Source organism: Caenorhabditis elegans, chromosome II (genome assembly GCF_000002985.6).
Source record: "Caenorhabditis elegans chromosome II".
Lineage (NCBI taxonomy): Eukaryota > Metazoa > Nematoda > Chromadorea > Rhabditida > Rhabditidae > Caenorhabditis > Caenorhabditis elegans.
In genome coordinates, this window is record NC_003280.10 from 675,282 (window position 1) to 689,447 (window position 14,166).

The 14,166-nt window shown below is 36.4% G+C and overlaps 7 protein-coding genes across 10 annotated transcripts; 6 read left to right on the forward strand and 1 right to left on the reverse strand.

Annotated features, from left to right (window-relative positions):
• Positions 1 to 321: 321 nt before the first annotated feature.
• Y39F10C.1 lies at positions 322 to 3,139 on the forward strand (the record flags this gene model as incomplete). 4 transcript variants are annotated; one of them, NM_001316875.2, is made up of 6 exons in its annotated part: positions 322 to 805; positions 857 to 1,075; positions 1,621 to 1,725; positions 1,772 to 1,821; positions 2,647 to 2,871; positions 2,947 to 3,139. In NM_001316875.2, the coding sequence occupies 6 exons, from the start codon at positions 322 to 324 to the stop codon at positions 3,064 to 3,066; spliced, it is 1,203 nt and encodes a 400-aa protein (NP_001303804.1). The 4 variants fall into 4 exon arrangements, 3 of the variants coding, with proteins under 3 accessions (NP_001303804.1, NP_001254019.1, NP_001303805.1); NR_133628.1 differs by lacking the exon at positions 1,772 to 1,821 and having other exon boundaries at positions 2,647 to 2,895; positions 2,947 to 3,066; NM_001267090.1 differs by lacking the exons at positions 322 to 805; positions 857 to 1,075; positions 1,621 to 1,725; positions 1,772 to 1,821 and having other exon boundaries at positions 2,797 to 2,895; positions 2,947 to 3,066.
• Positions 3,140 to 3,599: 460 nt separating this feature from the next.
• T02H6.9 (Vitelline membrane outer layer protein 1) lies at positions 3,600 to 4,436 on the forward strand. Its single transcript, NM_061386.4, has 2 exons — positions 3,600 to 4,185; positions 4,240 to 4,436. Exons 1-2 carry the CDS (start codon positions 3,744 to 3,746, stop codon positions 4,392 to 4,394), a joined length of 597 nt encoding a protein of 198 aa, NP_493787.1. The 5' UTR covers positions 3,600 to 3,743; the 3' UTR covers positions 4,395 to 4,436.
• Positions 4,437 to 4,495: 59 nt separating this feature from the next.
• T02H6.10 (DUF3828 domain-containing protein) lies at positions 4,496 to 5,431 on the reverse strand (the record flags this gene model as incomplete). The annotated part of the gene is made up of 4 exons (NM_061387.1): positions 4,496 to 4,537; positions 5,025 to 5,119; positions 5,164 to 5,256; positions 5,311 to 5,431. The coding sequence occupies 4 exons, from the start codon at positions 5,429 to 5,431 to the stop codon at positions 4,496 to 4,498; spliced, it is 351 nt and encodes a 116-aa protein (NP_493788.1).
• Positions 5,432 to 5,550: 119 nt separating this feature from the next.
• T02H6.8 (BgtE-) lies at positions 5,551 to 6,235 on the forward strand (the record flags this gene model as incomplete). The annotated part of the gene is made up of 4 exons (NM_061388.1): positions 5,551 to 5,662; positions 5,713 to 5,799; positions 5,847 to 5,977; positions 6,122 to 6,235. The coding sequence occupies 4 exons, from the start codon at positions 5,551 to 5,553 to the stop codon at positions 6,233 to 6,235; spliced, it is 444 nt and encodes a 147-aa protein (NP_493789.1).
• Positions 6,236 to 7,344: 1,109 nt separating this feature from the next.
• Positions 7,345 to 8,080, forward strand: T02H6.7 (But2 domain-containing protein). Its single transcript, NM_061389.2, has 3 exons — positions 7,345 to 7,580; positions 7,631 to 7,843; positions 7,900 to 8,080. Exons 1-3 carry the CDS (start codon positions 7,388 to 7,390, stop codon positions 8,037 to 8,039), a joined length of 546 nt encoding a protein of 181 aa, NP_493790.1. The 5' UTR covers positions 7,345 to 7,387; the 3' UTR covers positions 8,040 to 8,080.
• Positions 8,081 to 8,485: 405 nt separating this feature from the next.
• Positions 8,486 to 8,835, forward strand: T02H6.6 (uncharacterized protein; the record flags this gene model as incomplete). The annotated part of the gene is made up of 3 exons (NM_061390.4): positions 8,486 to 8,537; positions 8,587 to 8,659; positions 8,754 to 8,835. 3 exons carry the CDS (start codon positions 8,486 to 8,488, stop codon positions 8,833 to 8,835), a joined length of 207 nt encoding a protein of 68 aa, NP_493791.2.
• A 994-nt stretch (positions 8,836 to 9,829) lies between these two features.
• Positions 9,830 to 13,801, forward strand: T02H6.5 (F-box domain-containing protein). Its single transcript, NM_061391.5, has 6 exons — positions 9,830 to 9,994; positions 10,045 to 10,121; positions 11,257 to 11,505; positions 11,774 to 12,089; positions 12,749 to 13,020; positions 13,480 to 13,801. The coding sequence occupies exons 1-6, from the start codon at positions 9,953 to 9,955 to the stop codon at positions 13,607 to 13,609; spliced, it is 1,086 nt and encodes a 361-aa protein (NP_493792.1). The 5' UTR covers positions 9,830 to 9,952; the 3' UTR covers positions 13,610 to 13,801.
• Positions 13,802 to 14,166: the final 365 nt, after the last annotated feature.

Consider the following 14,166-nt stretch of genomic DNA (forward strand, 5'->3'; position numbering starts at 1 on the left):
TTCCGGCAAATCGGCAAACGGGCAAATTTCCGGAATTGGAAATTTACAACAAATCGGCAAATTGCCGGTTTGCCGATTTGCCGAATTTGTCGACAAATCAATTTGCCGAACGGCAATTGCCGCCCAGCCCTGGTTTATATCATCTAAGGAGCTTTTGTACGTCCGGCCCTAAGCCTGAATTATTGGGCTTAGAATAGGCTTACAGTATTTGGACCTGCGGCCTTCAATCTGAGTTATTAGTTTTTATTGAAACGTGACCTCTTGGACAATGAAACAAACATACTCATTTTCTTCAAAATTCACTCATTTCTACGTTCCGCCATGATTTTCAAAATCTTACTCCTGTTTCTAAGTGTCAATTGCGAAGCCTTACCGGATAATTATATGAAGGAAATCAAATCAGAAGAGATCACACGATACGGTGTTTGGTATGGATACGTGCACTGTAATGAAGGAGAATATGCAGGAGGGATGCAGTCCAAGTTTTCGGAAATTCATGTCCATTCGTTTTGGTCGTTTTTCAACTTTTTCGATAACACTGGGCTCAATGCTGTGAGGCTTTACTGTCAGAGAATTGGAGCAAGTAATTCGACCAACGGATCCTTAAATCCAATAATGAGTGGAGAAGGTGCTGATGGAAAATGGGGAGAAGTTAAATGGTGTCCAAATGGTACAGTAATCACTGGCTTCTCGTTGAAATCAGTGCCAGATCGTGGGCCATTCAAGGATGATCTGGGAGCCACCTCATTCCGTGTGTATTGTGGAAACCCGTTTGAAGGTCGGAGCACAAAATTGCTCTTGGAAAGTGAGTTTCTCAGGATATATGTTCAGTAGAATTTGATTTTGTTTTTTGTAGGTGACAAAAATGAGTGGGGTACTTGGACTGGCGATCAATTTTGTGATAAGGGTTTCGCGGTGTGTGGAATCAAGAGTCAAGTTGAAGCTCGGGCAAAAGATACGACGGCTCTGAATAATGTAAACCTGCACTGCTGCCCAGTATCCGAAGATGTTAAACTAACAAGTTGTACTCCGAACCTTGTGGCGATTAGGATTGATACTCTGGATAATAGACGCGGTAAGGGCTGGAAATTAGAAGTAGTCTGGAGTTTAAAGGTGGAGTAGCGCCAGTGGGGAAATTGTTAAAAACCACTCCTTTGGTCCTAAAGTGACCAAATAGCATGATAAAACTTTTCTAAAAAATGTTGATTTTTTTTTAAATTTACTGTCAAAAAGTGGCAATTACTCAGTTTTTGCTACTCATAATTTTGGAAGTCGACCAAAAAAAAAAAATTTTTTTTTCGACATTTTTTATGTTTGAATTTTGTTTAAATTATTTGTATTAGAACATTGTAGGGGTCGAAACATTCGACATTTCTTTAAATTTCCTCAAAAGCTCGTATTTTTAAAATTTTTGCCAATTTGCCAAAACTTTGACCGGAAATTATGAAAAAAATGATAAAATTTTTTGGAGTGTTTTATTATGATATTCGATTGTTTTGGATCATTATAAGTACATTTAGACAAAATCCCCACTGGCGCTACTCCACCTTTAAGACCTAAGTCCTAATACTAAACTTAGGCCGACCTAAGCCAAGCCCTATAACAAGTCTGATGTTCCAGGTGACACCAAACTAGTCAGAGAGCATCTTGTCACTAAATCCTATACACGTACCAACCAGGACACGAAGACGTTGAGTAAAGAGGAGAAGACTTCGTTTTATAGAAGTAGGTTACCTACCTAGTTCTTTCTGAAAGTCAAGGCTACCTTCAGAAATTGGCGAAGAATTCGGTTTTAATGGCGGGTCACCTGTCTCCTTCAATGTTAGTGGGGAAGGTGGTGTAACTCTTGATAATGTCCGGAAGAAGGACTTGATCTCGATGGTTCAAACTGCTGTGACAAACACGGAGGGGGGGGGGGGCTGCTTTAAAACATGCCTATGGGGTCACAATGACCGAACATCATGATAAAAATATTCAAAAAAAATTTCTAGATTTTATATGATATTTTGAAAATTGAAAAAATCACAGTTTTTGCCTAATTCCTATTTAAATTTCCGTCAATTGGATTTGTTCGATGGAGCGCGCTTTCACGTTTTTAAATTTATTTTTTTATTTATTGTTATTTTCCACTGATTTTTAATGTTTTCGGTGTATTTGTGCTTGAATTTTAGAGAAAAAGCCAAGATAAATGCAAATTTTCGATTAAAAAACACGCTGACAGGCGTAAATCAGTGAAATTAATTAATTCAGGTTCGAAATCGTTTAAAATTGTTACTTTGTCAATTTTACGCATGTAAGCGTGCTTTTTAATCGAAAATTTGCATTTATTTCGACTTTTTCTTCAATTTTCAGACAAAAATACACTGAAAACATGGAAAATCGGTGTAAATTAAGAAAAAATAACAATTAATAAATTTAATAACGTGCAAGCGCGCTCCATCGGTCAAATCCAATTGACGGTAATTCAAATAGGAATTAGGCAAAAACTGAGATTTTTCCAATTTTCAAAAAATCATATAAAATTTAGAAAATTTTTTTGAATTTTTTTATTATGATATTCGGTCACCATAGGCATGTTTTAAATCGATTTCCCCACTGAGCGTAGTCCACCTTTAAATACTTTTCTGAAAATTAAACCAATTTCAGACTAAGCTATTGTTCGACGCAGCTCCCGGAACAGTGTCAGATGTCTACCAACTAGTTATCCAGTGCGGAGGTGTTCAGCTCGAACTACAAAAAGTTTTCCAAATTAGCTCGAAAAAGCCCGGTTCCTCTTCATCGCTACTAGGCCTGTCGATGGGTGCCACAATCCTTATACTTCTCGCTGCAGCTGTGCTTCTAATATTTCTGATTATTTTATCAGTTTTCCTGGTTAGTAGGATTCGGGTGAAACGCGTAAGAAAAATTTGTAATTAGCTTGTAGCAATGATAAGAAAATTGTTCCAGGATCGATCAAAAATGAGCAGGACTGGTGAAGGAGCAAAACGAGTTTCAAAGACCAAGACGGGGACGCCAATAAAGGAAATTGGAAGTGTGAAGAAGATTCGATGTTTGAAACATAAATGAGACTGAATTATTGTACAATCTGTTGATCCCATAGCAAAGGCGCTCTAGCGCACATAAAATATTTCACTGCGTAGCGACCCATTCAAACCCCTAATTAGGCTGTGATCTACCGCTTCACGTGTAGTCAGAAAGTCCCATTTCGCTTTGATCTTCGAAAAGTGCGGGAGAAGAGACGCAACCATCGATTTTGCATGGTTAAGAGCGTGCGGACGTCACAGTATTTCTGGAAAAATATTCCCGCATTTTTCGTAGATCAAATCGCCACGTGCCGCTTCACCTCAGTACCATCGGGATTCCAGAAAAACACGCCAATTTCTAACTAGCTTCCAGCATCTTACTCTAGTACAGATTAGCCACGTGGTGTCAGGTTGTCCCATTACGGTTTGATCTACAAAAAGTGCGGGAGTTTTTTCCCCAGATACACGTGACGTCAGCACGTTCTAAGCCATGTAAAATCAGTTGAAAAGTTTGCGTCTAAATTCCCGCCATTCTTGTAGATCTACGTAGATTGAACAGAAATGGGACAGCCTGACACCAAGTGTTCAGCCAGATTCAAACAAGACTTTTTCAAATTTTCTGTCTTCCTCGTCGCCGATCCCACCGTTGATTCGATTAGGAATACAATTAACACCGCCGTTATAAAAGTTTGATCTCTCACAAAGGCGACACAAACACTCATGCTCCCCACAATCTTGGCTCTACTTCTGGCTCCACTAGCCACTGCTCTTCCACCGACCATCATCAGATCGCCAAAAGTCACCGGATGGGGTTGGTGGAGTGAAATGGAGAGCTGCCCACCTGGCTATTTTGCTCACGGAATGCGTATCAAGTACGAACGTGACAGTGGTTCTCTGGATGAAACTGGTCTCAACGCGATCGAGCTGGCTTGTAAGAATCGTGCGGTTCCCAGCAGCGGTGACACCTACATCAAGGGCGCTGAGGGAGTGTTTGGAGGGTGGCAAGCCTACCAGTACTGTCCACAAGGGGAATATGTGATTGGATTCGCTCTTCAGTCGGAATCATGGCGTGGAGGAAACAAGGATGATGTAGCTGCCAACAACTTTGCAGCATACTGTGGAAGACCGGAGGCACCGAGACGGAGGTATAGTTGGATTCAAGGTAACTTCAGAAATATTAAATAATAATTAATTCAAATTTTATGATTTTTTTCAGGCTCGGTGAACGAGAGAGGAAGCTGGACCCGCGATCAGTTCTGCCCAGCTCGACAAATCGTCTGTGGAATCATAGTTCAAATTGAACCCGCTCAAGCTCCGCATGTGGATGACGCCAGTCTTGACAGTGTTGGCTTAAAGTGTTGTGATTTTTGAAAAATTTTGAATAGAACGTGAATAAATTCTCAATAGAAATCCTGATAAAAAGTGCACACTTGAAAGTTCACATATTCACAGATGACTTCAACTTGGTACAACTATGTTGTAGAGTGTGGCTTCTCGATTATTTCAACTTTTTGCTGAAATAATATTATTTAAAGGTGGACTACGCTCAGTGGGGAAATTGCTTTAAAACACGGTCACAATGACCGAATATCATGATAAAAAAATTCAAAAAAATTTCTAGATTTTATATGATTTTTTGAAATTTTCTATGTTTCTTCTAACATTTCGCATTTGTCTCGTTTATTTCTTCCATTTTCCGAGGAAAAAACATAGAAAATGAAGAAAATCAGTGAAATAATGAGAATAAATAAAATAAATTAATAAAAATAATGCAAGCACGCTCCACCGAACAAATCCAATTGGCATAAATTCAAATATAATTAGGTGAAAACTGTGATTTTTCCAATTTTCAAAAAATCATATAAAATCTAGAAATTTTTTTGAATTTTTTTATCATGATATTCGGTCATTGTGACCCCACAGGCGCGTTTTAAATCAATTTCCCCACTGAGCATAGTCCACCTTTAAGCTACAAAAATCTATGAAACAGAAGCTCCGAACCTCATGAGGAACCATCGCATCCTGTACAAGTCCCACCAATTGACCCTTATCAACACGTTCAGGGAGACCTGAAGTTATGACGCTAGCGGCAACCTCTGAATTCAAATTCTTTGCTGAAAAAATTAGAAGCCTCACATACTTTCAGGAAGATATTGAATCTCTCCGTCGCTTAAAGGTTTATGCAATTCGTAACCACATTCCACGCGATATGTGTCAGTATTCGTTTTGTTGGCTGAAAGTTACACATAAAATTATACTTTTCTTTACGGAAATAGATGCAGACTACCGTTGTTATCCAGAATATACCGTGTAAGCCAATAGGCTTTGCAGTTGAGCTTAGGGCTTCCGGATTGGGCATGCAAGGTAGCAACAAGGGTAAAAATAAGAAGAGTGGTTGAGCGAAACATTGGTAATTATTAACTGATGGTAAAATATTTATTATTTTTCAAAAAAATGTTAACGTAATGCCAAACTGGGCAAACTTTGTAAAAAAAATCAATCATTTCCAATAATTCGACAATAGGTAATGCTCCGTGCTCTGCTGCTCATTGCCCATGTGTGTGCTCATGTTGAGAGCCACCACAGTTGCTCTCCTAGAATTTACTGGAAAATTCTTGCTTATATCGACAATAGAAAAGGTACCAAATTTTGCCAAATTTAGTCCAGTAAGAAAAACTAAAAATTTCAGGCCTGGAAACTCGTGAAACTCAATTTGAGTACTTTATCGGGTACAAGGATCATCTGAAATACGCCGAGAGAAAGGATATCACACATGGTTGGTAATTTCGTAGTGGACTCTAGCTAACCATTGGGGATTTTCAGAAATAATCGAGAGTCTTGAGCTTGCTAGTCCAGATGTTTTTGATGATATCAGGACTGACAGCGCCAACCGTTACTTTGATTTTGAGGATGCGGAGCGGATGATCGAACGGGATTCTAGTGCGAGAACTGATGTGAGTGGGGCTTAGGCTAGGCTTAGGCTAGGCTTAGGCCTGGGCGTAGGCGTAGGCTTGGCTTATGCTAGGCTTAGGCGGAGGCTTAGGCTAGGCTTAGGCTAGGCTTAGGCCTGGCCCAGGTGTCTGAACCTGAATTTTCAGCATATTGGAACTCTGATTGCCCGTCCTGGCAAGTTTATGGCTAGCAAGCAGATGTTCGTCACTTGTGGAAAGTATATCTTTGCTCTCGAGGAAATTGTGAGTAGGGAATCATAGAAAGAACCTTTCCGAGCAACTTGTGATCTTTGAAAGATATGGAATAAAATTTGTGATGTTAAATTTTTTTTGTTGAATCTGTTCAATTGTAAGTCCCACCAAGGGTGAGCGGCATTGGCCGTTCTACAAATCGGCAAATTGCCGGTTTTGCCGGATATCAGATTTGCCGGAGAAGATTTTTTTTATAAGACGGAAACTATACCTTGTTGAAATGTTTTCTCGTGTTCTTTAGATATTTTCATTGAATTTGCTAACTTTTCAAAATAGATGTAGGAATATTTATAGGATGCGTGCCATTTAGCCGAATGAAATTGAAATTTCCAAAAAAAAGGGCAAAATCACAATTCGCCGAACACTTTTGGCAATTGTGGTTTTTCCGGCAAATTTGGAAAATTGACAATTTGCCGGTTTGCCGGAATTTTTCAGTTCCGGCAATTTTTCTGATTTGCCGGAATTGTTCAGTTTCGGCAAATTGGCAATTTGCCGGTTTGCCGAAGATTTTTCAGTTCCGGAAATTTTTCTGATTTGCCGATTTTCCGGAATTTTTCAGTTTTGGCAAGTTGGTAGTTTGCCGGTTTGCCGGAATTTTTCAGTTCCGATAATTTTTCTGATTTGCCGGTTTGCCGGAGGTTTTTCAGTTCCGGCAATTTTTCTGATTTACCGATTTGCCGGAATTTTTCAGTTCCGGCAATTTTTCTGATTTGCCGATTTTCCGGAATTTTTCAGTTTTGGCAAGTTGGTAGTTTGCCGGTTTGCCGGAATTTTTCAGTTTTGGCAAATTGGCAATTTGCCGGTTTGCCGGAATTTTTCAGTTCCTATAATTTTTCTGATTTGCCGGTTTGCCGGAGGTTTTTCAGTTTCGGCAAATTGACAGTTTGCCGGTTTGCCGGAATTTTTCAGTTCCGGCAATTTTCTGATTTGCCGATTTGCCGCTTGCCGGAAAAAGGCTTTAAGTATAAAATATCTTGAAAATATTGCAGAATATCGGAAAAATAGCGACCGTTTTTTTTTTTCAATTATTGGAATTTTCCAAAAATTACAAAAATATTAGTTAATCAAAAGGTCACGTTCTCAGAATGACAATGAGTATATAAGATAGCCAATTCATTTAAAAAATCATTTCAACCTTCCCAACCTTGCCGTCGATCTTCCATGCACCTGCTGCTGATTGCTCTCGCCCTGCTTTCAACTGCCGGTGCTGAGTATGTCCACTATCCTTCAAATGGATGCACTCGTCACAACGTGATGAACGGGTTCCAGCTCAAATTTGAAGGACCGCAAGGGATCTTTAAGAACGATCATGGTGTTGTCTCAATCAGCTTCTTCTGCAATCCACCAGACGGACGTAAGTATCACAATTATTTATTTAAATTCAATAATTGTTTCATTTTTTAGTCACCAATGACGCCATTTCCAACAAGCTTGTTGTTAAGCCGGAGCTCCCATTTGGCCACTGGAGAGAGATTCAATGGTGCCCGAATGGAACTGTTATCATCGGAATACAAACCAAATCTGACCGTGGTAGAATTGACAAAGCTGGTATCACCAACTTTGCTGCCAAGTGCGGACGTCCGGAAGTCAGAACTGGAACTGAGACCTGGGCTTGGGGTATGTACCATAAGGGCACAAAATATATTTCGAGTTAAAAAAAATAAAATTTCCAGAGAATCTCGATACTTTTGGCGGTTGGGACAAGGAAATCAATTGTCCGGTTGGAGAGGCAATGTATAGATTTAGAGCGAATATTGCCAGAGGTCGAGGGCTTTTTAAATTTACTCACTTCAGCTGCAATAAGGTTGAATGACTGTTAAATCAAAAAAAAACAATTTCAAATAAAGATGTTTCTTCTGGGCATTTTCATGTTGTGATTGTACAAAATTAAACTAATATCTGATAATTTTATAGACTGATTCCAAAAATCGATTTAAAAGAAGTGTGGGCATTGTTGCTCCTCACAGCTGGATCTGCTACGTTTCCAAGTTAGTTTTAACAGTTTGAATGGTAGAGTGAAGTTTTTGAGGATTCTACCTGAATAGATTAAAATCGGTTTTAAATGATCAAACCTTATAGTGAGACTCAACGAAAAATAATAGCATTTTTGGATCAGAATTCGAGAAGATGCTAGGTATGATCAGTGTAAGGCAGAAGTGCGCGGCAATTGCCATTCGGCAACAACTGCCGAAATTCCCGACAACTGCCGAAATTCCAAAGGTGCTTTTTTGCATCTGGGTTTCGTGCGCATTGGCGTTTATGGCCCCATCGTTTCTGGGCATGATACTCTACGTCAGTCCCCTGGTCTCTCGTAAGTTGATATATTTTTCGTAGAAAATATATCAAAATTCCTTCTTCAGCACAGCTCACCTTTTCATCACAATTTGCAGTTTTACGCGCTGGATATTTAAAGAAATCACTTCAGAAAATTACGTAAGTTAATTTTCGTTTGTAACAGTTTTAGGAATTTTATATATTCATGGAATATGGACCGAGATTACTCAACTCTTTGTTTTTTACATTTCAGGATTATTACACAACCAACGGCCAATACACGAACCACTACACCTCCCAGCTCCACAATAATTACCAACAAGGATATTCCATAACATTTTGAATTGATTATTTTGTGGGATATAAATATAGATTTGTGAATAAAATTTGATTTTGATTGAAAATTGTGCGCTTTTTAAGCTTTTCGACATATCTTCCTTCAATCAACGGCCACATCAACATCATGTCAAAAAACTGACGATTTTTTTTTTGAAAAAAGTATTCTACAGTCAATGCCATTTCAAAAAGTAATAGTAAACTTTTTAAACTGGTCGCTGTTGCTGAAGACATCATTAGAAAGAAAAACACCCACACACTAGCGACAATTTAACTTCGGAAGGTTTGTAACGTGTCACATAATGATATTTTCAAAGTTTAATAACATATTTCGTTCCTAAGAATATGGGGAGTAAAACCTATAGTGCTAATTTTTTTTGAATGATTGCTTCAAATTTTATAGACGCGAGAATCGGTCCCCATAATTGTGAACCACCCTGTATATAGTAAATGATATCATATCAACGCCTTTGTTCTAGATGTAGACTCCTTCTTCTTCAACTTATCTTCCCAGGGGAGACCCTTTAATATCATTATAAATATTCACCTCTGGTATTTTTTTTACTCAGGATTTATCTCAAAAATCTAGTTTAAACCAATGTTTTCCGGAATGTTACTCAAAAATCAGTGAAAATTAGAAAATGTCCTCATTTTAGATAGCCCTCATTTACTTTGAATTCAAAAATGGCATTGAAAAATTAAAATTTTAAATATAAAAGTCTTAATTTTTGAGATTTTCGGGCAAAATCTTGGATTTTAACTTTTCCATCAAGATCTCGAAATTTAGAATGCGAAATTCGAATTCAGCGGCCAAATTTACCTCGTCTCCCAGTTTTCTGGACTCCCTACTAGTTGGGTTGGCCAATTCAAATGTTATAAAAATTTGGGTTGTAAACAAAACTACACAGAAGGTATTTTGCAGGTTTTCACGGCCACCCAGTACAATAAATTTACGATTAGATATTTTGCATATCGACTTACTCTTTGTTCGCACTGTGCGACTACAACTACCTGGCATTTTTGATTATCGATTTGTTTCTGTTTGCATCTACTACTAACGCTACGATCATTTACTTTCTATTCATTATATCTACCAATTGCACCTATCAATTTTCGATGGCAATTTCTAAGTTGTTCTTTGCCTACTTTCATAAAAATGTAAGCAGTTTTTTATTTCATGAATACACAAGGTAATAGTCTTGTTTCAGGAAAAACCATTTAAAATGCTTTGTTTGCCGTTGCTTCCATTAAAAAACGTCATCAATCAAATGAGTTTCGAATCAGTGTGAGTTTGAATCAAACTTTACTTGTTAGGTCTGCAAATAAGTTTTGGGCTTTTTGAGTTAGAAAGAGAATTTTTTTAGGAAGAGAATTTTTTTTTAGAAAGAGAAAGTTATTTTTAGTGAGTATAAACGTTTTGCAATTTAGAATTTCCGCATTTTCTTAAAGGTGGGGTAGCGAAATTTATTACATTGCTTAAATAGACTTCAGAGTGTCTCAAAACATCGAATTTCCTAACAAGATTTCTTGAAAAACGTTCAAAATGTTTTTATGGTGGTTAAAATTAAGCTATTTAAATTAAGCTAAAAATTTAAAATGCGACAAATTGGTCAGTGTCGTAGCGGCTGAAAAGTACGTTTTTGTAATTATGCACATAAATACTTAAATGATAAAGCAGTTAGTAAGAAATATGAGTAATAGAAGTAATAAAAAATAGAAGAAAATAGAAGAAATATAAGTAAGAAGTAAGAATTAAGTAAGAAGTAAGAAAGAAGTTAGTTAGAAGTAAGAGTTAGTAGCAAATAGAGGATTTCACGAAATAAAAAAAATCACATGGTGTTAGGCTGACCCACTACACACGAATGGTGGGGAAATATTTTTTGAAAAATTGTAACGACACAGCGCACTTCAAATATTTATTTTTCAAATTAAGCGTCGATTTTCGTGCAATTTTTCATAAACTTTCAAATTTATTTTTGTGTTTATTGAAATTTTCTTTTTTATTATATTTTGCTTTTCTCCACAATATTATAAATTATTAGAAATGCGCTGTGACGTCACAAATTTTCGAAAAATATTTTCCGCTCTTTCATGTGCAGTGGAACGATGGGCTAACCTGACACCACGTGAAAATAGCATCTGAAAGCTTGTTTCAGGGCTGTTCAAAACTATAAGTTAGTTTTGCCCAAGGTACAGGCAAAAAAAGTATTTTAAGAGACGCAAAACAAAGTTGAACATCTTGATCAAACATGAGGGTGCTTGAAGCTTGTTGCTTGAAAATTTGGTTTTTGTGGTTGATTTACACCCTTGATCCACATCAAAACATGTTAGATGTACAGAACGCGAATTGCATAAAACACGAAATTGTTGTTTCTATTTTTCTTTAAAGTTTTTAAGATAAAAATCGAATGTTTTTGCAGATGGAGACTTTCGAAGACATCGAGGAAAATGTATGAAAAGATTAAAAACGTCAAAAAAAGTATATATAAAATAGTCATTGATAATCGTTTTGAATATAATATAATTTATCCTCGCTTCAAAACAAGAATTTTACGTTTTGAAAAAAAGAGTGACTTTGTGTCTGTCTATAATGAGATGGGTACAAACAAGGAAATAACAGCTTCAGTTTATCTCAAGTTCAGCGTTGATTTTTGGATCGAATTGTTCTAGTAAGTTTTGTTTATTTTGATAATTTTCGGATTTCGTTTCATAGTTTTATTGCTTTACCGAATGTTGTAATGACAAAGAGCGGTTTTCACTACGTGACCTAGAAAAATCCAGAACTCGACCAAAGATTTATCTGCAAGACTAATTGTCGATTGGTTTGCTGGAATGCAAGACTAATAGAGGAAGTACGGTAACTGTGATAACTTTTTTCGAAAACGTTAGAAGGGTACATATATTCAAAAATGTACAACAAAACATACTTTTTTTCAGCAAGTTAGACAAAAGAGGACCAGGAAAGCTTCGTAGTTCGGTGTACAAGTTAAATCACTTAAAAAAACGTTTAAAATACTTAAATCGTTTTGATGAACTGTTTTCGATTAAACACGTGGATTTGGTAATTGATAAATATAAACTTTTTGGAGACTCCATAAGCCATCCATTGTTTCAAAAGTGTGACTATATGGAGATAGTAGGAAATACTTCATATATCTCAAATAATGAAATGAATTTTGTATTGAACAATTTCAAACTGAAAAATGGACTGCTTACTAATTGTTTGATTGCCGAAGATTTCGATGTGACAGCTGTAAGTTTATAAACTAGTTTCATATATGGTACGAAAAGTAGTGTGTATTTTTTTTGGTGCATTCTGCAAGTTTAAAAAAGGACTAACGGTTTAGACGATTTTGAACGTATAGTCTCAAAATGGGCTCAAATGAACGAATTTCGTAATGAAACGTCTCAAAAATGTTTCAAAAAATTTTATATAACGGTTCAAAATTTCAAAAAAAAAAAAAATTACACTGATTTTAGCTGAAATCTCGATTTTTGGCCACTTTTAAATGTCAATTCTGTCCGAAGATAACCTTTAACTTTTTTGGAATTATCTTCCCCTATAATTTCTATTATAATTTCGTTGATTAGGGTCATTTTTCAACCGATAGGTAACTAAAAGTAATCGAAATAGGTTATCTTTCGGTTTCAAATGTACTTTAATCAACAAAATTAAATGAGATAAACTACCAGAAAACGCAATAAAAGACGATAATTCCAAAAACTCCACTACAAACAGATGTGGCACGGAAAAGTGCCCGAAATTTGAGATTTCAGCAAAAATCAGTAAATGTTTTTTTCTTGAAACCGCCTTAAAAAATTTTTGAAAAATTTTTGAACCTTGTTAACGAAGTATTCACTCTAGTCAAAAAACAAAAACAAGATGTCTTCAGTTGAAAATGTTTCTTGTAGATGCAGCAGATTCCTCGTTTGGTTATTTTCAACGCACAACATATCACAGTAGAAGATTTAATAAAAATGGATTGTGAAACTATCAAATTGTGTTATCATCAATTCAAACCACGACATATCAATCAGTTACTTCATCATTGGTTGTCGGGAGAAATGCCCAAGTTACGAAGATTCCGTTTGAACTTCTATTGTGATACTACGTGGATCGGTGTAGTTTTATCTGGAATAGAACATTCGAAATGGGATGGGCAACGCCGAGCAAAGTTTTTTCGGTTAGTTGATGACAAAACCCATTATTTTTATTTAAAAAAAATATGAGGGACCAAATTTCTCTTTAATTGACTGGCTTCTGGCATTTTCGAATTTTTTTTCACTCAAAAAACTCCCGTGTATTGGCGCAAATACATGAAGCACATACACAGAGAGACTTTGCAAACAGAAAAAATTCGACCATAAACAAAAAAACCAGCTTCTATTTGTTTTCATCCTTCCTACTGAAACTTGAAATTTTTGAAAAACTGTTGTATTTGTTTCATTTTGGTCCAAACAAACCAAATTTTCAAAAAGTCAATTTCGCAAAAAAAAAAAAGAAACAAAAACAAACAGGCAGTCCTAGTGCCAAATGGTCTTGGGATTACTATAATTGTATTGTTGTGGTTCGGTAGATATGCTTTAGGATTACTGTATTTTAAGTAAAAGCTAAAAATCCAATTTAACCTATATATTTTCAGCGATGGAATTGAGTCGATTGACTGTGGAAATGGATTTGATATAGAACGCAACGATGGACTTCTTGCAACGTTTTCTAGCTTAGAAGACTCGATTGATTTCGTTGTATGGGGCAATATATCTGCTCTGTAGTACATTACAAATAATATTTAATAACGTTTAAGGGGAAGTAGCTAACTTTGTTTTATTGCTTAATCTAAACCTCAAATTGTTTTGAAAGGCAATTTTTTAATTATGATACTTCAAAAAGAAAATTTCTCGAAAATTGTTTTATGATGGTTCAATGTGCCAAATTTAGCAAACAATAAAATTTTAAGTTGTTCGGTTCGGAGCCTTTATTTTTTGTTTCTGTTGTTGTTTATGACTACGCAAGCGAAGATGATGAAGTTGAAGTGGAGTACAGAAGATGCGACGAGTTCCCATATAAAATCGGTTTCTGGATCGACGACACTACCGCCATTTCCGCTGAAGCTGAGAGAGATGATGATACTCGTTTTGCCGTTTGGATTTCGGTTTACAGAGAACCTATTCTATACGGACTATTCGAAAACTATTTTGAGTAGTCAATATAAATATTGATTTTTCACACACAGTTTACAAGCGGCCAAAGTTTTAGAAAAGTAGATTGATTATTTTATAATATAGGGAATAAAGTTGGTGCTGTTATATGTTTTTGTTGAATCTGTTCA

Coding starts and splice junctions, on each gene's coding strand:
- T02H6.7 (NM_061389.2), top strand. CDS start 7,388: ATGCACCTGCTGCTGATTGCTCTCGCCCTGCTTTCAACTGCCGGTGCT. Junction 7,581..7,630: donor CTGCAATCCACCAGACGGAC/GTAAGTATCACA, acceptor TTCATTTTTTAG/TCACCAATGACGCCATTTCC. Junction 7,844..7,899: donor AACTGAGACCTGGGCTTGGG/GTATGTACCATA, acceptor TAAAATTTCCAG/AGAATCTCGATACTTTTGGC.
- T02H6.9 (NM_061386.4), top strand. CDS start 3,744: ATGCTCCCCACAATCTTGGCTCTACTTCTGGCTCCACTAGCCACTGCT. Junction 4,186..4,239: donor GAGGTATAGTTGGATTCAAG/GTAACTTCAGAA, acceptor GATTTTTTTCAG/GCTCGGTGAACGAGAGAGGA.
- T02H6.5 (NM_061391.5), top strand. CDS start 9,953: ATGGCAATTTCTAAGTTGTTCTTTGCCTACTTTCATAAAAAT. Junction 9,995..10,044: donor TTGCCTACTTTCATAAAAAT/GTAAGCAGTTTT, acceptor GTCTTGTTTCAG/GAAAAACCATTTAAAATGCT. Junction 13,021..13,479: donor CGCCGAGCAAAGTTTTTTCG/GTTAGTTGATGA, acceptor ATATATTTTCAG/CGATGGAATTGAGTCGATTG.